The 27,459-nt window shown below is 42.3% G+C and overlaps 1 protein-coding gene across 1 annotated transcript in view; it reads right to left on the bottom strand.

Annotated features, from left to right (window-relative positions):
- Window positions 1–348: 348 nt before the first annotated feature.
- Window positions 349–27,459, bottom strand: part of LOC143104498 (caM kinase-like vesicle-associated protein) — a 77,773-nt gene continuing 50,662 nt past the window's right edge. Inside the window, exon 10 of the mRNA XM_076268596.1 lies at window positions 349–954. Coding sequence (XP_076124711.1) covers window positions 349–954 — 606 coding nt within the window. The remainder of the gene's footprint in view (window positions 955–27,459) is intronic.

The raw sequence follows: 27,459 nt of genomic DNA, 5'->3' as shown, positions 1-27,459 counted from the left end.
TGAATGTTAGTATCTGAATAAATGCTAAGGAGCCTGTTTTATGCTACTTAGCATTTCTAGTATCATAGTAGTAGTATTTATAGTAGTATCATGCATTGACAGTTGCACATTGACTGTTGACTGGAGGCGTCTTAAGCACATAAATAAATGATATGTTGGACAATAAGTGGTGATCAAACAGTCACCGATAGTGTGGCGGTTGCTGAATCTGAATGATTGGGTTAGGGTTAGGGTTATGATTGGCTATTGAAAACTTGTTTTCCTTGGAACAGTCTTATTGTCCTGAGGAAGTCTAGTCTGGATCTTTAAATGTTATGGGGATCCTCAGTGGAGATCGGGGTTGGATCTTTAAACGTTTAACGGATCCTCTGCCGGAGGGGTGTGGGGCAGGGCAGGGGCATCACCATTGGATTGTGACTCCGCCTCCACCTCTGGCACAGGGGGTGTGGTATCTGCTAACCCCGCCTCTTCTCCTGCCTCCAGAGGCGGGGCAGTAATACACTCCTCTGGAGCAGTTGGACTGCTGGAGGTGCCTGAGGCCTCCCTCTCAGGAAGGGGGCTGTGCTGGGCAGCAGGGGCTTGGCTGAGTGCTGCTTTCCCTGGTCCTGTCCCTGCTGCTTCTTCTGGTCCAGCTGCTCCTCCAGTTCCTGCTGCTGCTGTGGTTCCTCCTGCTGCTGTGGTTCCTCCTGCTGTTGTGGTTCCTGTTGCTGCTGATGCTCCTGCTGCTGTGGTTCCTCCTGCTGCTGTGGTTCCAGCTGCTGCTGTGGCTCCTGTTGCTGCTGATGCTCCTGCTGCTGTGGTTCCTCCTGCTGCTGTGGTTCCAGCTGCTGCTGTGGCTCCTGTTGCTGCTGATGCTCCTGCTGCTGTGGTTCCTCCTGCTGCTGTGGTTCCTGCTGTATTACTCTGCTCTGGAGCTCTCAGCCTCTTCATGATGGTTGTGACCCGAACTGCTTTCTGCCAGACACATAAATCAGTAAGTATCAGTCGCATGGACTTCCGGTGGTGCGAGAGTTAACATGACAGCATAATTTCTCAGCTCCGGTATCAGCTTAACTTTTCCCACTCAATATTATATTATTCATTTTTTGTTACAAATACAGTTGTAAGAATGAGTGCGGACAAACTCAAGAAAGCAAAGATGACTATGAGAGGGCGAGAAACTGAGGTAAAGTCGGGAGATGGAGAAAAGCAAGGTGGATCGCATGGTGAAAATGAAAGTTTGGACACAATTCGGGAAGCAGTGAGCGAAGTCTTAGCTAAAGGAATGGAAACCCTCAGAGCCGAGCTTAAAACAGACCTTCAGGAATTTAGTAAGTGCTTTAGAGAAGATATTAAAAAACAAATGGACGAATTCACTTCAGAAATACACAGAAAACTTCAAGATGTGTCGGGCCAGATTGAAGAGTTAGCCGAGCGGGTTGGAGAGATAGAACATAATATGGCAGATGCAGAGCACATTGGGGTTTGGGACATTGGGGTTAAGGGTTGGGACATTGGGGTTAAGGGTACGCTCACCCAGTTGCTAACTAACCAGAGAGCATTGGGGTTAAGGGTACGCTCACCCAGTTGCTAACTAACCAGCGAGCATTGCAGGACAAAGTGACCGAAATGGAAGGCCACTCAAGACGGAATAACATCCGAATATATGGAATTCCAGGAGGCAGAGGGTACTTCTGCAACTGAATTTGTGGTGAACATGATACAAAATAGGCCAAAAATGACTCCTTTGATATTTCATTCTGCTGTGGGTGACCTAAGCATATCTCAACCATCCATTTTCTCTTGAAGTCAGATAGTTAGGGTACACAAATATATGTTTGACATGACAATTATGTATTATTTATATATGCTAATTAGCATAAATTAGCATAACATGTGCATATTCCGGGCAAATTTTTTGAGTTTGTGAAGCTCTACAGCTTCAACACAGCATGTTATAAAAAAAGTTGCATTTACCTGTTGGCTAAATAAATACCAAGTTTGGTAGCAATTGGGTGAAAGGAACTCTAAAATAACTAATTTTGAAACTATGTATACAGACGAGCCTAAATAACCATTATATAGTTTTATTATCAAAATCAGTTGCAATATCAATACAATCACATTTGTATCAAAAAAATAACTTACAATTTCATCTCATACATATTTTTTTGGTTAATAATCATGTTTTTTTTTTGGTCAATGTGTAATAATCAGGGGCGGTTTTAGGGGCGGGGCCACAGGGGCCCGGGCCCCATCTGAAATCTCATTGGCCCCTGTACCGTCAATCATCAATAAGTGTCAAACTTGTTAAGAACGATGATCAGAGATGCAATTCCATTCCCAAACAACTGGTGGCAGTAATGCACCTATGAAGCTTGAAAGCTAAAGCAAACAGTGAACTGTAAAAGAAACAATACATTTGGGCTAACCAGAAATGTCTCTGCTAATGTGAAGAAACGATACATTTGGCTCACGGAAGTATCAGCTAACGTGAAGAACCGATACATTTGGCTAACGAAAGTATCAGCTAGAATTCTAACGTGAAGAACCGATCGCAGCGTTTCATCCTCCACAGAAGTTTATTGGTGAGTCACAAATCTCTATGTTGGTTATCATCATTATGTGAAAGGGACGTTTATTTGTTGCTGTCACAATATGTTAAGTTGTCAATTAAATTACGAAGCAGCAGCAAGCTTGCAGTGAACTGTTAACATTAAATTAACGTTAGGTTACTTGAGTGGAGGTTTGATTGTTTGTTAGCATGCTGATAGATTTCATGTATGGAAAGGTAATGTATGAAGTGTTTGAAATGGTGCTGTATGAAACGCAGAGAAATGGACATCCTGTTTGTTTGGGGTCCGAAATTAATAATATTACATGCGCTAGTGCGCCTTACCAAATGTAAATAACGTTCAACGTTTTTGCTTGAGGAAAAAGTTTGGCAGCTGCTAACATGAACATGAGAATACATGCCTAATAGCTAACGCTACGTTTTTGTAGTTAATGTGAGCTATCATTGCAAAGTTATTAACCACTATTCTGAGTTTATTTGATTCATGGGCTTCGCATGAATTCTGTCTCAAAGTGTTATCTCAAGAGTTTCATTGAGATAAATTGGTTAAATGTTCCACTCACTTAACCTTTATATGATTTAAAAAAAATAAATAACTGGTTTTACAGTTGCCAGACGACATGCTGAATACAAGCATGGATTTTGTGAAACACGCATTTTGTGTTTCACCTACAGACTGGGATGGCGCAGGAGCTGGTGACTTCAACCCACAGTCTTCAGAACCGGTCAGTCACCAAGCATAGCTGCTTCTAATTGTATGATGCTATTTCCTATTGCCACTACAGTGAGCATATTTTGTCATTCATTTTAGAAACGCCAGGTTGACAGTGGGTTATGAAAGTTAATAACAATTAAGTTACTCAAACTTGTTTCATTTTCTTCTCTCCAAACATTTCCCATTCTAGAGCAGATGGTTCTGTGCAACCTCTCCTAAACTGGTATTCCGCAAGATGCAGCACGGAAATAGGAAGAGGCCACTCAATGACTTCTAATACAAAGACTTCAAATGGTAGGAATATTCCATCTTTAGTGTTTTGCTACCCCTTCCGTAATTTTCGCTTTCAAATGACCCATCGTCAGTCTTCAAATCAGAATCAGGCTTTTCTAACTGGAAGCAAGACGGTGGCTTCAAAGACCATTCCAAATAAGACCATTGTAAAAATAGTTGTTGAAAAAATTGTGTAAATATGATGTAGTTGCTCACATGCTGTGTGTGTGTGTGTTTGTTTTAATGTACGCAAACTGGCAGTGAAAGTGGTTTCTCTTATCAACAAAAGGGGAAACGGTTAAAGTAAAACTTGTTTAATTGAACGAAAAATGTGTGTATGATGATGTATGATTTCTGTTTAAAAAATCAATGTATTTCCACTGAAGTGTCTATTATATTTTAGTTTTATATTGTGTTTTCAATGCACATTATAAATAAATGGGAAAATTGTTAAGAATTGTATTGGCTTTTTTGTTTTTTAACATTTAGCATTCAAGTATTTGAACAAGGTACTGTAAGACTGGTGAAATGTATGCACCTTACTGCTGTGGTGTAGTCTAGTTAGCTGTAGTGGGAATACTGTGATCAACCCCAAAAATTAATACCTATCCTTGTCTGTTTTAAGTGGGTATACTGAGATGGTGATGCTTTTTAAGTGGGTATACCAGAGACTTTCTAATGAGGAGACACAGCACTCAAAAAATCCTCCATAGAAATGCATGGGGCTAGTTTGTAACGTTGTCTACACATATCCCACCCCTTCCTCGGCAAAACGTCAACATGTGAATACATTGAGCCAATCATGTGGTGTGATGTGAATACATTGAGCCAATCATATGGTGTGTTGTGAAGACATCGTGCCAATCATGTGTTGTAAACTCGCCGCTGGAGCAAGATTGGTGTCGTGAAGCCTTGCGCACACACATTTCTGTCGAATAGGATGCCCGGTGAGTGACCAAAAAGCGTTGCAATATGGCCGTCGAGTGGAGGGACTTGCCTAAAAGGACTTTGGGTATACCGCGTATAGTCCTGCATATCACATAGACAACGTGCCTCTGCCATACTGAACAAGGGATTTTCTGTGTATGGATGTTGACCGGTTCTTGGCCCCTCAGTGTATGATGTGGCCCCTTTATGGCCCCTGTCTCAGAAAAATCCTAGAACCGCCACTGGTAATAATCATGTTAACACAGTTTAGACTGTTAAAACAGATGAACAGTTAAAATGACCCAACAGAGTCAGTGTTGCTGAAAATGACTCAACAGATTCAGATACCTCCCACACGGAGTTACACTACAGATTTGGCCCCTACCCTCTCACACCACACAGTTTCATATCACTAGACAACATGGGCCTGTGTACTGTTAAAAACAGATGAAGAGTATGTCATTACTACCACTGAACCTCGGTCGATTGTCATTACTCGCCATGTTGAAATATCGCGATCGGCGCTTGACAACCAATCACAAAATATAAAATCTAACCAATAGCAAAAATTCAACACATATCCAAGGAAAACCCATTTATTTGATTGGCTTAGACACTCATTGACATACAAACACGTTTTTGCGGGGTTTCAGTGAAGAAAAATTATACTTTTATTCATTTTCGTCATCAGTACATACATACTGATTTCTCTATGGGCTGTCGGGAAAGAGTTAAGACGCAACTAAGTGAGGATATTGACCCGAAGTGGAGCAGTGATCTGGGGATAGAACGAGCACTCCGTGCTCTTGCAGCGAAACCATCCACAAATGCTCCACTACGCTCAATGGTGGTTTGTTTCCTCCAGTTCACTATCAAGGAAAGAATTCTCTACGCTGCTTGGAAGAAAGGGCTTAGCCACAATAACCTGCGAGTTTACTTCGACCATGACTATGCTGAGGAGGTCCAGAAGAAGAGAAGGAATATGCCCCTATTAAGAAAGCCCTGAAGGAACATGGAGTACGCTTTCAGACTCCACTGACCAGAATGCGAGTTCACCTAAAAACGGGTACGGCTACGTACTATAACGCGACACAAGCAGCGGAGGATTTGAGAAGACGGGGGTTCGACGTGGGCGAGATCAGTTGCGAGAAGGCGGAGGCTTTCACAGAGGAAACACTGGCCAAACTACTGCCGTGGGAGGTGATTCATGAGACCCGGCCCAGAAGGGAGAAGTTCCAGCAACAGGTAAGAGAGAGACTAAAGGAGTAGAGCAGGAAGGATAAGGACACCAGCGAGGAGGAGAAAGACTCGCCTAAATAGTCCTCAAAGTCAAAGTCAAGTCATAGTTTCCCACTATCCCACGGTGGAGACAAGACATATTTTACCAATTAAGTCCACAGACAAACATAACATTCAAGTAAACAATATAAAAAGTAAATAAGAAGGCATATACAATGAAGAAATAAGAGCAGCAAAATTTGGGTTGAAATTGTGCATAGACAGTCAATATAATAGTGCAAAAGTCAGGCCAATAAATGGCTGAGGTAGTTCTGTTTGACCTAAGTATGCAAGTGGCATAGTGGTGCAAGTTATGTAAGAGCAGCAGAAGTGTGTTCAGAAGTGTTTTCAGGACAACAGGACAACAGCAACAAGTTGCAAAGTGTGCAAGTGTACAAGTGGAGTAGTGCAAGTGGAGTAGTGCATGGCAGCCATTGTGGGTCCAAAGTCCAGGGTGTTATGTAGCTGAGGGGGGAGGGGGGAGAGAGTTCAGCATCCTAACAGCCTGGTGTATGAAGCTGTTGGTGAGTCTGGTGGTGCGGGAGCTGTTAAAGGAAAATTCCGGTTTTTAGCACTTTAAGGCCCTTTTCTGGTTTGTTTTGGATGAACTAGAGTGGTGGACACCGAAATTTTGACGATTGGTCCTGTCTCGACTTTTCTGACTCGTTTTGAATCGCCTTTTCACTTCTCAGGGTGGCTGGCAATGGGCATACTGTAGTAGGCTACTCAAACATGTCCTAAAACAACCCTTAACATTCGTTTTCAAAACTGTGCAACTCACCGAGTGTAGGGCTGGGATAAACGATTATTTTTTAAACGATTAATCTAGCGATTATTTTTTCGATGCATCGATTAATCTAACGATTAATTTTTTCAGTCCGATTCGATTTCGATTCGATAATCGATTATCTCCCCATTAATTGACTAATAGCAACTTATACATGTTGATTTACATATCTGAATGAAAAAAACATGAATTCCTTAACATTGGAATATATGTTTATTGCTCTTAAGATTCCAAAATAAAAGACTATACAAGTGCAAAGTAATGCATTCTTAGTCAGAGGTAGCATTCAGTTCAGTTCAGTAGGTCTAATTGAGTGCCTGTCACTTTAAGACGACGTTCGTGAGGAAATCCCTGCAATTAACTAGTAAAACGCTGCTGATGTGTGAATGCAATTCAAACCGTTAAGGGTTGTTTTAGGACATGTTTGAGTAGCCTACTACAGTATGCCCATTGCCAGCTACCCTGAGAAGTGAAAAGGCGATTCAAAACGAGTCAATTGTCAAAATTTCGGTGTCCACCACTCTAGTTCATTCAAAACAAACCAGAAAAGGGCCTTAAAGTGCTAAAAACCGGAATTTTCCTTTAATGTTAACTTTTCCATTAACTAACTTTACCATTATGTGGAATATCTAGAATGGTAGTTAACATCATATCCAACAACAAGCCTGTCTGAGATGTCGTTATGAATATAAGTTTTAGTTTGAATGAAATATCAGGTGTGAGTAAGTTAGCTAACCTAGCTATAGCAGCTAACTTACATTTAAAGTGGCTGCTAATAACCATGCAGGCTAACGTGAATGTTAGTAGGCCTAAATAGATCTTTAGTTTGTGAAGGGTAGTGTTACGCCATCCTTACAACAGAAGACTTTAAAGATTTGGGAAAGATTCTTGAAAGATAGTCTTTTGAGTAAAGCTTGAATGGGGGGCATTAGTTAAAAGACTCCAATCTTTCAAGAATCTTTCCCAAATCTTGTCAAAGTATTCTGATGTATGGATCATTAGGCTACATGTTCTTCATCTCATAGCCCTTATTTAAGCTTACTTGTGCCAAGGTGTGTGTTTATTAAAGATGCATGTGAAGGTAGTAGTGCTTCAGTGATGGTCTTTTCATGTTCTCATGTGTGTTTTACAGCATATTAATCTTCTTTGTTCCCTGTTTGCAGGTGGTGATTTATGAGGATTGCTGCCCTGAGAACACTGAGTGCATTCTGCAGCATATGCCAAATCAATGTGTGGCACTTCCATACATAACTTATCATATATTAACATATATGCAACTGACATATATTTGTAATATATTTGTATATCTGGGAAAATATATGTGACATATAAAAACGGCCAATGTTGCTATATGTTGAAATATATTTGATATGTATGTGTATATATGTGACTTATAATATATGTGACATGTATGTGTATATATGTGACTTATATGTGTGAGGCATACATTGACATATACATAATATATGTGATTTACATATATTGCCATATATCACATTTTTTTACCTCTCCGGAAGTCTACAACAATCTCCTTGGTCTTGCTGCCACTTGCCACTATGTGGTTGTTGCTGTAGGTTGCAGTGCAGTCATGCGTCAGCAGGGTGAAGAGCAGCGGACTGAGCACGCAGCCTTGGGGGGCCCCCGTGCTCAGTGTGATGCTGCTTGAGATATTGTTGCCAACACGTACTACTTGAGGCCTCTGACAGAGGAAGTCCAGTAGCCAGTTGCAGAGGTAGGTACTGAGTCCCAGTTTATCAAGTTTGCAGATGAGTTGTTGTGGTATTATGGTGTTGAATGCAGAACTGAAGTCTATAAACAGCAATCTCACATATGAGTCTCTGTTTTCCAGGTGGGTGAGGGCTGGGTGGAGGGCAGAGCAGATTGCATCCTCTGTGGACCGTTTGGCTCGGTATGCAAACTGGAAGGGGTCCAGGGTGGGGGGGGAGAATGGATTTGATGTGTGACATGACAAGCCGCTCAAAGCACTTCATGATGATGGGTGTCAGTGCCACGGGGCGGTAGTCATTGAAGCAGGATGGAGCAGTTTTCTTCTTGGCACAGGTATGATGGTGGCAGCTTTGAAACATGATGGGACGATGGCTTGCTTCAGGGAAGTGTTAAAGATGTCTGTGAAGACATCCTTAAGCTCCTCAGCGCAGTCCTTCAGCGCACGTCCTCCTTTTTGTGATTATATTGGAACTGCTGATACCAATGCATCGTCAACAGACTGCCACAAAACTTTTTTGTTTTCGAGTTAGCTTGCCGAGGGACCCCACCTAGTGGCCGCCCCCTCCCCTTTGCTAAAGGTGATATGTCACCTTTTTTGTTGGAAGCTCTGTTCAATGACTTGTACTATAGTTCCTACAGTTCCCCCTTTTCTTTTTCTTTTTGTCTGAGGTCTTGGAGTGTACAATCACAGGATACCAACGGTAAAGTTAATGCATTATGAATATTATAATATATTATCATGGAATGCAAATGGCCTTAACAACCCTATAAAGCACAGTAAGATGATAGCCAAGGTTAAAAGGGATAGGATAAATATAGTGTTTTTGCAGGAAACCCACATGTCAGGAGACGAACATGAAAATTTTAAAAAGCTGGGTTTTAGAAATACTTTTTTCTCATCATACAAAAACGGCAGGAAAAGGGGGGTAGGAATACTTATTTCAAACTTAACTCCATCTGAATTTATATCTGAAATAAGGGACAAGGAAGGCAGGTTTGTTCTGGTTAAGGGCAAAATAGACCAGAGAGAGGTGACTCTATTTAACATCTATGCCCCCCCAGGGAGTGAGATTTCATTTTATAAAAAAGTGTTTGGTCTGATTGCATCAGAGACATATGGAACATTAATTTGTGCTGGTGATTTCAACGTGCTCCTCAATCCTTCTTTAGACACAACCAATAAAAATAGGAAAAGGAACCATACCGAAAAACTCAATCAATAAGGCCTTAAGAGAACTGGGACTGAATGATGTGTGGAGAGCAGTGCATGGCTCAGAACCTGGGTACACCTTCTACTCAGGGAGACATGCAACTTACTCAAGACTAGACTATGTCTTTATGTATAACGAGGATCTGCATAGAATCAAAGATTACAAAATAGGCCAGAAGGTTCTCTCTGACCATGCAGGAGTTCATTTAACTATGCATTTGGAAGGCAGAAGGCGCAAAACACTCTGGAGGTTAAACTCTGGAATGTTAAATGATATCACTTTTGTGTTAGCAATGGAAAGAGAATTAGGTATATACCTTCAAGAAAATGGGACAGTAAACCCTAGTATACTATGGGGTGCGTCTAAGGCTGTCTTGAGGGGTAAGATCATAGCCTGGACAGCCTTATCAAAGAAGACAAAAGCACAACAACTATTAAATCTAGGAGAAAAATTAAAAGATCTTGAACAGATACACATAGCCAATAAAGACCCTGTCATTATTCAGCAAATACGAATTACCAAGAATTACCAAGCAGGACATAGACATAGACATAACTACTTAGTGAGGAGGTGGAGAAAAACTTAGATTTTTGAAACAAAGATACTATGAGGCTGGTCCTAAAGCAGCAAAACTACTAGCTTGGAAACTCAAAAAGCAACAAGCAGAAAATACAATTCATAGGATAAAAGACCCTGTCACAAACAAGACTGTTAAAAATCTAGACGACATACAAAAAGCCTTTGAGAAATACTACACTTCTCTATACTCCAAAAGGGACCAGGCAGACATACAGACAATAACTGAATTTCTAGATTCATTAGACCTTCCTAATATTGGCACACAAATCAATGAAAAACTAAGTCTGCCTATAACAAAGGAGGAGATAAACAAAGCTATTTCAAGTCTGAATAATAATAAGTCACCGGGCATAGACAGATTTTCTCCAGAATGGTACAAAACCACGAGGGAACATTTAGTTAACCTGACCCTAGCCAGATGAATTTCGCTCCGCCTAGCTCCACTCATCCATCTGGAACCGATCCATTGAAATGTTGCTTCAGAAGGCTGGACCTAATCAAAAAATGCTTGCATATGATTGAATAAGCCACTTGTCCGTCATCTATTGACGTGCTACTTCAACCACTCTCATCGAAGCCAACCCGTGACGCTGATAACAGTCTCACAGTCGCTTCTACGCTATGTCACATCTATGAAACTCCCGCCCTGCGTCCTGATTCGCTAAACCATAAAGTTGGTTGGAGAAATCACTCTCAATGGAAGAGGTTCCAGATGGATGTGAGTGAAGCTAGGCGGAGCTAAGCGGAACGACATTCATCTGGCTAGGGCCAGGTTAACATTTAGTACCTCTTCTGGAAATCTGCTTTAATTATATACTAGAGGAGGGATCTCCTCCGCCATCTTGGAGAGAGGTGTTCATATCAGTTATCCCCAAGGAAGGGAAGGACAGGATGGATTGCAAAGGATATAGACCAATCAGTGTATTAAATGCAGACTATAAGCTGTATGCTACAATCTTAACAAAGAGAATGGAAACCGCAATGCATCAGTTAATAAATGAGGACCAAACAGGATTCATTAGGAATAGACAAACACAGGATAACATCAGGAGATCTCTCCATATTATTGAAAACATTAACAAAGAACAATCCAGGGCCATTATCCTAAGTCTGGATGCGGAAAAAGCTTTCGACTCAGTTGGATGGGAGTTTCTTTAAGCAGTAATGAAAAGATTTGGCTTTGGGAATAAATGTATAAATGGTATTCAGGCGCTTTATTCCTCCCCAATAGCAAGGATTAAGGTTAATGGCAGCCTCTCCGATCCCATTAGTTTGGAGCGAGGATGTAGACAGGGCTGCCCTGCCAGCCCCATTGAGCCCCTGGGCCAGGCAATAAGACGGGAGGCAGAACTGAAAGGTATTCTCATTGGAGGTGAGGAATATAAAGTAAGCATGTATGCCGATGATGTACTCGTCACATTGACTGACCCAGCCACTGGCCTCCCAGTCTTAATGGATTTGCTTGAAACATATGGGAAATACTCAGGATATGTCCTTAATGTTAATAAAACCCAGGTTATGACATTTAATTTCACTCCCACACAGGAATTTACCACAAAATATAAGTTCAATTGGTACTCTACCCAAATCAAATACTTAGGAATATATTTGACTAAAGATCAGTCCCAGTTATTCAAATCTAATTACAACTGGGTAAACAAAAAATATATGATGACCTTGATAGATGGAGTCTCCTCCCCCTTGATTTTGGTGATAGAATTAGATCAGTCAAGATGAACATCCTGCCCAGATTACTATATATTTTTTCACTTCCTATAGACATTCCCCCAAAACAATTCAGAGAATGGAATAGGCACATCTCACTATTCATATGGAACAATAAGAGGCCAAGAGTAAAATTTTCCACACTTCAGTTACCAAAGGAAGAGGGTTGTATGGCTCTCCCATCCTTAAAGGATTATTATATATCAGCTCAGCTAAGACCACTTATATGCTGTGTAACCCATCTTATGAGGCCAAATGGAAAGGTACAGAGACATCTTTGATAGATGTCCCGATACAATCATTAATAGGTTGTATTGACGTGATAAGGAAAGATTACAGACAGAGAGCCAATGGGTGAACTTATCATTGAAGATATGGGCTGAAGTAGTTCATCGCTCTCAGCTCCAGAGAGAGTCGAAATTACTCAGGTGGCCTGCATACGACCCTGACTACAAGCCGTCATTGTATGACCTCAGATATAGACAATGGGTCTATCATGGCATTACATCTCTATGCACAATAGTTAAAAACAGGGCACTTCATAGCTTTGAACACCTATGTCAGGCATATGGGCTGAGTAAACAGGGCACTTCATAGCTTTGAGCATCTATGTCAGGCGTATGAGCTGAGTAAACAGGATTTCTATAGGTACTTACAACTCTCTGATTACTTTCGTAAAGAGATTAAGGATTCTAACCAGAGGGAACTGTCAACTGTTTTCCAGCTGTTTGTTGATGCCTATAACTGCAGGAACAGTAAAGGACTGATAAGCAAACTGTACCGTGGCATCAAATCACTTAAAAAGGACTCCGAAGAGTATGTGAAGCAACGCTGGGAAAAAGAACTGGACATTGAAATAACAGAGGACATGTGGATGAACGCTTGGAAAACACAGTCCTCTACTACTAACTCATTTGTCTGGAAAATAGACTTTTGCTGGAAAATTTTGATACGCTTCTTTATCACCCCTAAACAAAAAGGTAAACAAACAGACACTCAGTTGGGGTGCTGGAGGGAATGTGGAGAAAGCATGGTAGACCACACCCATGTATTCTGGCTGTGTCCCCTCATCCAGACCTACACCTGGTAACCTGGATTACAGACTACCTGACCGAGCGACCACAGTTCGTCAGACTGAAGAACTGTCTCTCTGACACTGTGATCAGCAGCACCGGAGCGCCACAGGCTACTGTGCTCTCTCCAGTCCTGTTCACCTTGTACACATCTGACTTCCGCTAGAACACTGAGTCATGCCACATGCAGAAGTTTTCTGACGACACTACAATTGTGGGGTGTATCAGGAACGGGCAGGAGGAGGAGTACAGGAGCCTGGTGGAGGACTTTGTGCAATGGTGCAAACTCAATCATCTCCAACTCAACACTTCAAAGACCAAGGAGATGGTGGTGGATTTCCGCAGATCTAAGCCCACTCTGCTACCAGTCTGCATTGATGGGGAAAAATTCCAAAACCCCGGAAGAAGGGGTGGAGCATGCTCATAAAGGGATTCCCCGTTAATGTGCGCGCTCAGTTCAAACACAGCAAGACGAGACGAAGAACAGGATGGCGAATGGACGTGCTGCTAGACCGGAGTGTTCATATGGACTGATGATGAGGTGGAGTTGCTCCTGCGAGTCACCCTCGACTACAAAACGAAACAATACCAAGAAAATGTTGACTGGGAGTCGTGCCAGACGAAATATGTTGACATTACAACATCATTTTGTCTGCAATATCTGACCGGGGGCATGGCTACAGGGAAGGAGTTCCCCCACAGCCCGGAGCACGTGTCCAAACCCACCGTCATTTCAAAGCTGAAAGCTGTCCGTTCCAAATACAGACAGGCCGTAGACTCTGGTCGGCGAAGTGGCCACGGACGTGTGGTCCTGATTTTTTTTAACTTTGTCAACAAATCTGGGGTGGATCGCCTGCGACCACCATCCCTGGAGGAATAGAAACAGGTGATCCGATGGAGGAAAGGGATGAGTCCACGCTGTCGCATTCGACTTCATCGGAGCCTACTTCTTCGGGTTTGGAGTCACAAACTCCAGCAACAGATGGTCTACCTTCTGCGGTTGTGCAACAACGCAGACATTTGCTTGAGGTATGTTGGTTTCAAGTTTACTGAGATATCTGTTATACCAGCACACAGTAGCCTATGTTCGGCGTGTTCTTACATCGGCCAGATACACCTGCTTCTATGTGTATTTGTTAGCCTACAGGATGCACAAACATGTTTGCAAATACTTATGTTACCTTCTAATTGACCGATTTTTGCTCTGTTCTAATCAAGGCAAGACTGAACAGCCACAGAGGAGACAGACTGAAGGGGAAACTTCCTGTACAAGAGGATCTACACATAACGAGGAGGATGCTGGAACACATAAAGAGGAGGATGCTGGAACACATAAAGAGGAGGATGCTGGAACACATAACAAGGAGGATGCTGGAACACATAACGAGGAGGATGCTGGAACACATAAAGAGGAGGATGCTGGAACACATAAAGAGGAGGATGCTGGAACACATAAAGAGGAGGATGCTGGAACACATAACAAGGAGGATGCTGGAACACATAAAGAGGAGGATGCTGGAATTAATGGAGAGTTCCGAACGGCGCAGTGCTGAAAGTTTGCAGCAGATCACGACGAACATTACAGACATAACGAGTACCATCCGAGAAGGCTTTTTGTTACTAAGGGAAATGATGCTCCAGCAACAACAGCAACATCAACAGCCGCAGGTACCCACCGCAATTCTCCTACCCCCGCAGCAGCTATACACCACAAGGACCCATACTCCGGCCAGGGTTGCATACACCTAGGAATGCACCAAGCTACACACACCTAAACACACCTGTACAGCCTACTGCCACTCCAACACCAACACCGGCACGCATCAACCAGCAATGGGGTACATTCTCCTTTAGACGCGCACTGCTACAAGATGATGTTGACAGTCTGTAATTCTGCTTCATCCAGGTGCACTATTGCACTTTACATGACCCGAGCATATATGTATAGGATTTTTTTGTGTATAGGTTTTTAGATTGTTTATTGTTGAAAGACATGTTTATTGTTTAAAATATTTTATGCTGCTATGTACGTTGTTTTTGAAAAGTTCAATTTTTCCAATAAAAAAATTCAATTCAGTAAACGATTCAATGGTCTTTAGTTTATTATTGTTCAACCCAATCAGACTTTACATCATGGACATATGCATAGGCCTAATCATTGAGAGCTAATGCACTGTAGGCCTATTGGTTATCAGTTTCGGCCTTTTGTTTATTTTAACGACTCTACTTCATGGATTTTCTCATAATCATTGACAGCTAATGTGGAGTATGTTTTTTCAGTTTCGGTCTTTTGTTTATTTTAATGACTCAAGCATACTCTACGTCATGGACATTCGCACATCATTGAGAGCTACTTGGTTTTAGTTTCAGTCTTTTGTTTATGTTAACGACTCAACCATACTGTACATCAGGGACATTGGCATAATCATTGACAGCTAATGCACAGTAGGCATAGGCCTATTGGTTTTCAGTTTCGGTCTTTTGTTTATTTTAACGACTCAAGCATACTCTACGTCATGGACATTCGCACATTATTGAGAGCTACTTGGTTTTAGTTTATCGGTCTTTTGTTTATGTTAACAACTCAACCATACTGTACATCAGGGACATTGGCATAATCATTGACAGCTAATGCACAGTTGGCATAGGCTGGTCCTGGTTGCTCTCCTAGCAGAACGAAGTGGTGGATTTAAAAGTATTTGGCGCAGGTTGTTGTTAATGCGCCGTCGCTGGTCGTTGACATCCTGCAGAATTGCCAGCTTTTCTTCTAGCATTGTCATCAAATGCAGCAGCACCTGCAGCACACACACGACTCCGTGATCCAGCATTGTTGTTGTTGTTCTGACAAGGGTCAACTCCAGGCAGGTGAGGTCAAGTGCGGAGGCTGGGTTAGGGGTGGGGCTGGCTATTACATTACATTTGGCTGACGCATTTTTAGCCAAAGCGACTAACAACATGGTAAACAGTTTAAGTTTTAGAGCAATTCTCAACATTTTTAGGACAATTTAAAAAAAACATTAGATTACAGTAAGAATAAGTGCATCAGTGAGTGCTGTTTTTTAACAGTTACGTGTCAGTTTAAGACGGCTGGTGAGTGCTAGGATCAGCAAGACTTGTTGTGAGTGTTGCTATGAGAGGAGATGTTCTCTAAAGAGCTGGGTCTTTAGGAGTTTTTTGAAAATGGAGAGGGATGTCCCTGCCCTTGTAGGAACTGGCAGTGTGTTCCACCAGCGAGGAACAACAGATGAGAAAAGTTTGGATTGGCCTGAGCGTACCGGTGGTAGAGCTAGACGTCGTTTGTCTGAGGAGCGCAGCGGTCTGGAGGTAGCGTATGTCTGTAAGAGGGCATTCAAGTAGGTGGGAGCAGAACCGGAGACTACTTTTTAGGCAAGCATTAGAGCCTTGAATTTGATGCGGGCCGCCATAGGTAGCCAGTGTAGCTGGATGAGCAGCGGGGTAACATGTGCCCTTTTGGATTGGTTGTAGACCAGGCGCGCCGCCGCGTTCTGGATCATCTGAAGTGGTTTCACTGCGCAGGCTGGGAGACCTGTCAGGAGGGCGTTGCAGTAGTCGAGTCGTGAGATGACTATTGCCTGAACCAGAAGTTGGGTAGCATCTTGAGTCAAGTAAGTCCTGATTTTCCGTATGTTGTAGAGTGCGAAACGGCATGACCGGGCGACTGAGGCAACATGATCTGAGAAGTTTAGTTGGTTGTCGAGAACAACTCCTAGATTTCTTGCGGTCCTGGTAGGTGAAACAGACATGGAGTCAAATTTGATGTTGATGTCGTGGTGTATGGTAGGTTTAGCTGGGAGGACCAGTAGTTCAGTCTTTGAGAGGTTCAGCTGGAGGTGGTGTGCCTTCATCCATGTAGCTATGTCTGAGAGGCAATCCGAGATCCGTGCTGAAACCAAGGGGTCATCAGGTGGAAAGGACAGATAGAGCTGTGTGTCGTCTGCATAGCAGTGGTATGAGAAGCCATGCGAACGGATTATCTGTCCCAAGGAGGTGGTGTAGATAGCAAAGAGAAGGGGGCCCAGCACTGAGCCCTGGGGGACCCCTGTAGTGAGATGGTGAGGTGCAGATAGCTGACCAAGCCATGATACGTTAAACGAGCGTCCTGTGAGGTAGGATTCAAACCAGGAGAGAGCAGAACCGGAGATTCCCATGTTAGCGAGTATAGAGAGAAGGATGCGGTGATTAACCGTGTCAAAGGCAGCTGATAAGTCAAGCAGAATGAGTACTGATGACCGAGCGGTCGCCCTGGCTTCTTTTAAAGCTTCTGTTACAGACAGCAGAGCCGTTTCGGTAACCCAGACTGATTTGGATCCAGAAGGTTGTTCTGTGAAAGGAAGTCAGAGACCTGTTTGGAGACTGCTCGTTCAATGCCTTTGGATAGGAAAGGCAGGAGAGAGACAGGGCGGTAGTTCTCGACTTCAGCAGGGTTGAGAGAAGCTTTCTTAAGTAATGGTGTTACCCGGGCCATTTTGAACGCTGTTGGAAATGTGCCGGAGGTTAGCGTTGCATTAATCACATGTGTGATAGCTGGTGCGATGGTTGGGCTGATGGACTGAAGTAGGCTCGTAGGTATAGGGTCCAGCGAGCATGTGGTAGGACGGCTGCATGTCAGGAGTCTAGACACTTCATTCTCGGAGAGAGGCGTGAATGCTGAAAAAGATGATCCAGCAGTCCCTAGAGGTTGTAGGAGTGCGGTATCTGAGTCAGATGCGTTGAGTTGGCATGTAGAGAATTGACTGCTGATTGCCGCCACTTTGTTTGTAAAAAATGAGGCGAGGGTATCTGCAGTAAGGCTGGATGGAGGAGGAGGCAGCTGAGGGTTGAGTAGCGATTTGAAGGTTGAGAAAAGTTTTCGAGTGTCTGTAGCGCTGTTGATTTTGTCATTGTAGAAGGCCGTCTTAGCAGCAGTGATGCTGGCTGAGAAGGAGGTCAGGAGTGTCTGGTAGTTTTTGAGGTCATCAGTTAGTTTGGATTTGTGCCATTTCCTCTCCGCGGCTCTGAGTTTGGTGCGCTGCAATCGGAGGGTATCATTTAGCCATGGATGAGAGTTTTTGGATCGAGCTGGCCTTGTGGTAAGAGGGCACAGCTCGTCTAGACACAAGCTCAGTGTGGAGCAGAGCGAGTCTGTGGCCTCATTAACCTCCAGAGAGGAGAAGGTGTTGAGTGGAGGTAGACCAGAGGCAACCACAGAGGAGAAGTGCGTTGGAGACAGGTTCCGGATGTTGCGGCGGAACGTGACCATCGGCTGAGGAGCCGGAGGCTGTTCTGTCAGGCTGACGTTGAACTGGATGAAGAAGTGGTCAGAAAGATGGAGAGGCGTCACCGTGAGGGTGTCTATGCTGCAGCTTCGAGTGAAGATCAAGTCAAGCTCTTTGCCAGCTTTGTGAGTCGGTGGGCTTTGAACCAGTTTGAGGTCAAAGGAGTGGATCAGGGCCAAAAAGTCCGCTGAGCCTGGGGCATCTAAGTGGATGTTCATATCGCCGAGAACAAGAAGCGGACAGTCATGCTCAGGGATGGAGGACAGCAGAGTGTCAAGTTCGTCCATAAAGTCGCCTAGTTGGCCTGGAGGGCGGTAGATGACCAGCACGTAGAGTTTTGCTGGGGCGATCACTGTGATGGCATGGAATTCGAATGAGACATATTTGTTTGAAGGCAGTAGCGGGGTGAATTTCCATTTGTTGGAGATCAGCAGGCCCGTCCCACCTCCTCGTCCAGATGGGCGAGGGGTGTGGGATAGTGTAAGGTTAGTGGAGAGTGCAGCCGGGGTGGCAGTGTTCTCCGGTGTGATCCAAGTCTCAGTGAGAGCAAGGAGTTCCAGCGAAAGGTGGTTGGCATAGCCAGCTATGAAGTCCGTTTTGTTGACTGCGGATTGACAGTTCCACAAGCCCATGGAGAAGGAGGTTTCTGTAGGTGAGGACTGTTTAAGTTGCTGTAGGTTAAGGCGATTTCTGCCCCTTTTGGCATGATGCCGTTTTCTGCGATGGCCAGTGATAACAGATATTGTGGCTATGTCGTCATAGGATTGCCGGCTTCACACGTCTACACGGCACGGTTTCAGAAGTTCCCACTTCGGAAGCTGGTTTCAAAAGCTATCGATTTCAGTCTCCTAAACTGCCGGCGTCGTGTACACGCAAGGCGTAACCGTTAACAAAACCTCACCGGTTTCACAAAAACCTCCGTCGTGTGCACGGCCCCTGAACTGTTTAATGCATCACTTAAGGGAAGAGGAGAAACAGACTTCTCCGCATAGTCTGTCTGCCTCTTCACCACCTCCAATGTCTTGAACTGTCTGTCCACTAGTCACTTTACATTTGTCTTCTGCCTCACTGTTTGCGTGCTGTATTAGCACATATGCACAACCCCTCCCTCCATGCCACATACCTTTCTTAATATAGTTATTTATATATAGATATATAGACTTTATTCTTGCACTGTTGCACTGTTTGACTTACTCATTTGCACCATCACCATGACACTCATTCACACAGAGCACCTTACCTTATGCACTGAGAACCACAGGCTCAGTCCCTGCTTCAGTCATTGCAAGCGCACCTGATTGATTATTCACCCACTATGTGGATACTGTTTTTTAGAATTGATTTTGATTACGTTTTATTTAGCATAATTTGTATTTTGTATATATTTTTTTATATTCTTTATCTTCTACAGTCCTTATTGCTTAGTTGTGTTTTTTATTTTATATTATATACTTTTAATTACTTTTTCTGCTGTTATTGAATGTGTGTGTGTTGTCTGTATGCTACTGTGACCTTGAATTTCCCCTAGGGATTAATAAAGTATATCTATCTATCTATCCAGACCTACTGGAAAGAGGTGATAGAAGTCATTGATAAGGTTATGGGTTTCAGCGTGGAGGTATCATTAATTTATCTTTACTTGTGCCATTTCCCTGAGGTATTGACCAAAGACGATGAGTATCTCTTAAAAATTCTGTTGGCTGCAGGGAAAAAGGCTATCACTAAATACTGGCTTCAGAAAGACGCTCCTACCGTGGGTGGGTACCTTTGTTGGTATTGTGAAACATTTACACCTCTTTGAGCAGATTACATATTCCATACGGCTCCAAAGAGAGATTGGAGAGAAAAGATGGGGGAAATATTTAGGTAAATGACCTAGAACTGTGAATGTAGGCTAATTAACCATGCCTGACTGACTATCACTTGTATACTTTATCTTTAGGACCTCATGGTGCTATATTTTCAGTTTTTTTGTTTGTTTTTCTTGTTTCTTTTTTGTAGCTCTGTATGCCTGTTTCTTTTTCTTTCCTTCATTTAACCCTCTACTGTTATTGTGAAAAAGCATCATAAATAAAAAAGTTACAAAAAGTATCAGTCGCATGGAAGAGACAGTTGAAGACATAGACCAGGGTTCCCCAAAAGCGCTGACGTGTGTGTTTAGACCAGGGTTCCCCAAAAGCGCTGACGTGTGTGTTTAGACCAGGGTTCCCCAAAAGCGCTGACGTGTGTGTTTGACACTCGCGGGGGGGGGGGGGGGGGTTCACCCTTTATTACGACATCCTGTTTTTACGACAACCAGTGGTGTAGTCTACATAGAACGCAGGTATATGCCGTATACCCACCTCAAAATTTTGGTTATTTCAGTATACCCACCTAAAATGTTCAGTATACCCACTTAAAATTCATTTTTCAATATTTAGAATAGCACAGCCACGTTTTATCAACGGCCACTTCTCATGGAAGCCTTGTAGTTTAACAACACAACGATATTACACTTTACAATATTAATTCGGAGATTGCGGCAGTCAATCTCCCATGGATTCTCCGTCAGTTGTTTCCAGATATGAAACCATGCAGCGTTGACCACTGGCACTGCTTTCTATGGGGACGAATGGCTGAATGTCAGATCACCGCCACGTTTAACCGGTATCACATATTGCCAGCATCAATCAGTGACAAGGCGATACGCACATTATCCTGTAGGTGGTGGTAACATCAATGCAAAATGTGACGATACAGGCCAAAGATGGTGGCGCCCTGGGTTAGGCTATGCCAAAAGGCTGAATAGGCATAAGATGTTCATTGATCTATGGTTTCCATTGCGACCAACCAATCAGACGTGGCTTTTCTGTCTCACTGTCAGCCAAAACAAAAATCTAGCATGTGGTGCGTAGTTGCTAAAGGACTTTGTGAACTCTAGCATGTGGTGCGTAGTTGCTAAAGGACTTTTTGAACTCTAGCATGTGGTGCGTAGTTGCTAAAGGACTTTGTGAACTCTAGCATGGGGTGCGTAGTTGCTAAAGGACTTTGTAAACTCAAGGCTTCTACGAAAAGTCATTGTACATCTGGAGTGGGCTGATACCATGTTCTCACCATTCTGATCGGATTATGCAACTATCATCTCATCATCCGAGAGTTCACATTTCCAGGGCACACTTTTCCAGGGCTGTATATGAGGGCTATATATGACTTATTAACACAGCGTCTAACTTTCGTGAACATTATTATTATTATTAGAGTGCATGAAAATGCAATCTACTGTTATCCGATTTCTTCTTATTATTCTTCTTCTAATGCTTTTTCCGCGTTTAATGCGGCTTCAACCGTTTAATGTAGAAACTTCATTCAAACTGCGTTACGTAGGTCTTACTTAGGACAGGTGTGGAATGTATTTTTGATATTTGTAACTTTTATACTTTTTGAACTATTAATTAAAAACTATTAAACATTTCCCCATAGACTTAACATTGGCGATTATGGCATCACAATAGGGCACTTAGAATCCTATGCCAAGTGTTCCGGCCAGAGCCATATGGTTCCGGCCACCTCCAGCAACTGTCCGTCTCAGGCTTTAAGCACACAATCTGGCTCTCTTAAGACTACAGATCCTGTTCAACTGTTTCCTCTGCCAACAACTGTTTCAAAATTAAAGTCTCCACTACAATAATTCCCTATTAAATAATTTAACCATTTAATCTATCCAACTATTTAACTGTTCAACTATTCCAACTGTCAGTTATCATTAACTATGGGCTTTTCTCAATATGCGTTCTTTTCTATACTTGTGTTCTCATGAACTTGAAAATCGTTCTGAAACGTCATCAATCACCGCCGAAGTACTGGTCCAATTCACAAGTTCGCATTTATTCAAGAACGCATAAAATTCCCGGAAGTGTTCTCGAATCGTTGGTTTTATCAAGGATGCATCGGGTGGTGACTTGGTGGCTTGAAGATTCCACAATGCATTACGTCAGCTCAGCCGTGACACTCACATAAGAGAAATGGCAGCATTGATACATAATAGGCCTACTTATCATAATTGCTGCTACAATCCGATCCATGTTTAGGCTATAAACGGTAGGCTACAGGCTTCACAACTAACGTTAATCATAACTGTCACTTAAACTGCGAACTTCAAACGTTGTTCCCGCCATCGGCAAGTGAATACATTGTTATTAATATTTAATACAAAACAAAAAAATCAATGAGAAACAAACTTAAACAAGCTGGTGAATTATATATTTTATTGTAAATGTCAGAAATACTGGGTAGACCAATAGCAATAGGTAAATGACTAGACTCCCGAGCTGTTCCGAGAGAAGTTGCCGTTGGCAAGAACGCTGCTGTCTCAAACTGCAAATTCAGCGTCCTGTGTCCTCGCGTTCTCCAGAGTCTGGACTCACGATCTTAACTTTTCAAGTTCGAACTTTCAAGAACGGGAGACCGTTCTTTAGCGTACTTTGTATTGAGAAAAGCCCTATGCCTCTAGCCTACTATATTAAAACACCACCTACCTAGCAACCAATTTAGCAACCATTGAAATTAAGCATCTATGTCAGTTTCCATAGCAACCAAGATGATTATACTAGCAAACCACTGTAGTAACTCCTTTATTTCTGATAGTAGCCACCATGGACACCCTAGCAACAACCTAGCAACGACTTCAAGTAACCTAGCAACAGCCTAGCAACCACATTCACAGTTAAAACCTAGCAACCAACATCATTAACCTAGCAATGAGCATAGCAACCAGCATAACTACTCTAGCAACAGTCAGTTGTCATCAACTTTGACTCCCGTCAACTGTTTCCTCTCCCCACAACTGTTTCAAAATAAAAGTCTTCACTGCTATAATCCCCTATTAAATTATTTAACCATTTAAACTATCCAACTTTTTAACTGTTCAACTATTCCAACTGTCAGTTGTCATCAACTATGACTCCCATCAACTGTTTCCTCTGCCCAAAGCTGTTTCAAAATAAAAGTCCTCACTACAATAATTCCCTATGAAATATTTGAACCATTTAAACTATCCAACTATTTAACTGTTCAGCCAATTCAACTGTCGTCATCAGCTATGACTCCCGCCATTTGTGTCCTCTGCCCACAACTGTTTGGCAGCCTGGGCTTTTCAGTCAACTAGTGTGATCAACTTCCAATCTACATTCAACTTTTAAACTGTCAACTTTTATTAAGCTGTGCAACCACCATGTCTGTCCTAGCGTCGTTTTCATGCACTCGTAATTCCCTCGGCTTGTCCCCTGCACTCCAAAATCTGGCGCTAGTTAGCCGATGCTACCAACAGCTTTTTCAATGGTGGTGCTTCGGCATCGGGCTAGCCATGCAAATAAATCACTGTTTTACACCATTTACGAGGCTCAATGTATCTCCACACTTCATTGGTAGACTACCGAAGGCCCTGACATTTAAAACGAGACATTGAGAACTTTGAAAAAAGCACTGGTAGTTTACTTACAACACGATTTATACAGACAGTATCTTCACGAAGTTTAGCGTTTGCAGCCATCTTGAATTTAGTCACGATAAGTCGAGCGACGAGTAAGAATGAACACGTATGATAAGGGATCAGATTCCAAAAATAATTCAGTGGAAATGCATGGATTCCAGTTTCTTCCAGTAGCAGTAACTGGAATCCATGCATTTCCACTGAATTATTTTTGGAATCTGATCCCTTACCAAATGATGTCTGTCTATCATCGTTGCACTCAGAGAAAACCAGAATGTTTAATTTGTCGTGCGTTTCTTCTACGGCTGCAAATGGGATTCACTCGCAGTTAACCAAATATTTCTTTATTAGGGCAGGGCAGGCATATTTCTGGCTATTAAATTATTTCTAAACCAGTCTGCTAAAGTCTGTAGTGAAGTCTGTGTAGGGTTTTCCAGGCTCCATTTCTTTTTACGAGACACCCTGCTCACTTGAGCCATCTACCGGTTGTTTGGGTTGTTGTAGCGTCTCACTGGAAAAATACAAATTAAAGTCGCGTGATACCGTGTGATCCCACGCGCGGACCGCGAGTAAAGCTGGTCAAGTCGAAGCACTGCCCACTGTAGCTTTCGTTCTTCTCTCAATACTAGCAAGCTAACATACTCTGATCCACGTTACCCTACTTAGTTTTAATTTCTGGACGTTTGTTTATCTGGGATTCTTCTTTGGGAATAACTCCTAATCACCATGTCTGTCTGTAAACGGTCTACATGATGTGTACTGTGGCTGTCTGGATTAAGTATCTATCATGAACTTTATTTACTAGCCAGAACCATGCTATCTCCATGGTATGCATGGATGGAGAGATATATTATCTGTACTTATGGGTAATAACATTATCTACTGCAATATAATGCCAGATGCAAAAACCTTTAGTGCATGTGGAGTTTACAAAACAGGCTATACTTCTATTGACCAACATTTAAAAATCAGCTAATCTAATTTTGTTTGGGCTTGACTTGCTGGGTTACATGCTGCTATTCCGACATGCCGCTACTTAGACATTGGCGTCTAATTGTCGAAGTGGCGGCATTAACATTAATTTTCAGGCGTCCCACTACTGCGACATTTTTTTTTTCATTGTCGGAGTAGCGGCACTTGACCTTTTTTCAAACGTCCTGCCATTCCGACACGAGGTCATTAACAGTGCCATAGCCAGGATTTTTCAACGGAGTGGACTTTTGCGAAGTAGGCCTAGGGTGGGCCTTTATTTTTTTTATTCCAATATGGGCAGTATAGCCTAGGCCTACAGTAATCGTCCCAACTTTAAACAACACACGATTTCATCACAGCTCAGACGATTCATGGCAAAAAAAACAATAAAAGGCTACATTGATAAATAGCAGGGGCATCGACAGGATTGGATTCTATAATAGCCTACGCACAAGAACTTTAACCGAATGAAACCGAAAGGTTAGTCGCGTCTTTAAGAGTGCGCCTCACACACACCAGCTCCGTTGAACATTGTATTTTTCGTGTTTAAGAGCTAAAACAAGTTGAGTTACATTTGAAATGTCGGGTAGTCTAAATTATAGCCTATAGCGCGTGCATCTCAGAGGAAGAGATTTTGGAGAGAGAGAGAAGATTTAACCTAGGTGATGATTATTTGTGTCTGGTGGTAATTAGACTTGAGTATAGATACCTACGAATTGTTTTGAATAAAAAAATATAAGACAATACATGAAATGTGACCCTGCAAGGCGAAACCAGTCGTTTTGGTAAAATTGACAAAATTAAGTTATTGTACTCACACGAACAGCCATAAACTAAACTTTCCAATAATATGCATATCGAGGGTATTGCAAATAGTATTGGGTATTGGATAGTCGCCGACCCTCATTAGATGTGAATATTTGGAGGTTAGGATAGCCTTAAAGAAACAAGGTTATCGCAGTTGCTGTGAGACATACGGCCCTTCTCCAGTCTCTCTCAAAATCAAAACACACCCAATTCACGCTTGGACTTTTCGATTATGTTTCTAAATGTTGGGACTGATGGACACTGAACTCTGGGGGTTATTTGAACGTTCGTTGTGAAGTGTTTTACTGTAAAAGGAGCGTCGGATATCCCGTCTGTCTTTGCACAATTATAGGGCCATGATAATGCATGCGCTAGCCTAGAGTCGAGAGAAAGAAGACTAAATAAATATGCAGACATGTTATGTGCAATTCAACAACTGCACGTATGACATATAAAAGATATATTCCTAGCCTACATTATTGTGTAGTAAATTGAGTTTATCCAACCTGCTGGCAAGCCAAAATGCGTTGCATGGCATATACGTGGCTTTATCATTGTCCTCTAAAATGCAATATAAGCAACTTGAATATATCGCACACCCAGTTTGAACACCCTGATGGACACTGAACTCTGGGGGTTATTTGAACGTTCACTGAAGTGGTTTAGGCTACTGGAGCAAGAATTCCGCCCGTCTTTGCGCAATTGGCCATTGATTGACGGCCATTAATGAATTAATATAGGTGGCCTGCACGCAGAGTTTGTTTGATGCATGGAGTTTCCGACCGTTTTCCCCTGAGAGCTTAGAGAATAAAATGAGGAGAGCTACCTGTGTTTTACATATAATGTGTAACATTTATTCACATGGCCAGTTCAAAATCAAGGTTATGACTGAAATGTGTGCCGAAAAACATTGTTTAGAGTGGATGGCGGGTGGATTGTTGATGTAGCTGCAGGTGCAGATGACATGACTCATCCATGCATCTAGGATGTTGGAATTTGATAGGATACAGGAACTGAGATAAATTGAAAATGAGGATTGGTAATGTCGGAATAGCGGTACTAAAAAAAGTCGGAGTAGGGGAATGTCTAAATAGAGGCATGTCGGAATAACGGTATGTCGTAATAGAGGGTTGTCGTAATAACGGGATGTCGTAATAAAGAGTGAACCCCGACTTGCTGTCGGCCTACTTGATAGTAACATTTTTGATTGTCATAGATGAAAATGCTTAAAAATGAAACTTAAAATTGGCCTATTTTTGTCATAGCTTTTAGATATGGAGCTAAATTTGTCTCAATAATATTTGTATATGTGCAGAGGGGGATCCACAAATATTTATTGATTTGCATGTGTGTTTTGATATCTACAAATAAAAAAATCATATTTGTAACTCGTATATTGATTTTTACAAATATAGATGTGCATTTGTAAATAAAATGCCATTTGTACAACCGAAAATTTCATTTGTGAAATGTGATTCTGCATTTGTGGACCAGCAGCACATGCATTCTTCGCTTTCCAAAGTTACGTGTTTTTGAGACTTTCTTCACATGAAAATCACACAAATCCACACGTAAATAGGCCTACTTTAATTCACCGGCACACAGAAATCGCAATCCAGTAGATGGCAACATCTACAAATATTTCTTGACTTGCATTCGTGTTTTGATATCCACAAATAAAAAAATCATATTTGTAACTTGTAAATTGGTTTTCACAATTGTAGATGTGTATTTGTAAATGATGAAATGGCATTTGTAAAACTGAAAATTGCCTTTGTGAAATCTAATTTTGCATTTGTGGATCACCAGCACACACAGTTTTCGTTTTCGCATTTGTGGATCAGCATTTGTGGATCAAGTATTTTTGAGACAAACTTTGCGGCAGAGAAGCCACCCAGATCCACAAGTAGCCTGATGACACTTTCTAACCCAGATTATGGCAGTGTTGTTCTATGGGACTCATAACACACAGAGCTAGCGAACCTAGTTCTTAAATCTAACAAGTTATGCCTTTTACAACAAGCTTTTCGATGGAAAAGTGGTGTTTAATTTCCATAATCTTTGTTTAGTAAACGCATAAAAACGTC

The sequence above is a fragment of the Alosa pseudoharengus genome, unplaced genomic scaffold, assembly GCF_046254945.1.
Source record: "Alosa pseudoharengus isolate Yale_2024_CS ecotype anadromous, Long Island Sound unplaced genomic scaffold, YU_APseudo_1.1 YU_APseudo_1.1_scf_5, whole genome shotgun sequence".
In the NCBI taxonomy this organism is placed as follows: Eukaryota; Metazoa; Chordata; class Actinopteri; order Clupeiformes; family Clupeidae; genus Alosa; species Alosa pseudoharengus.
The sequence above is the reverse complement of the archived record's forward strand: the minus strand, read 5'-3'. Positions and strand labels throughout refer to the sequence as shown.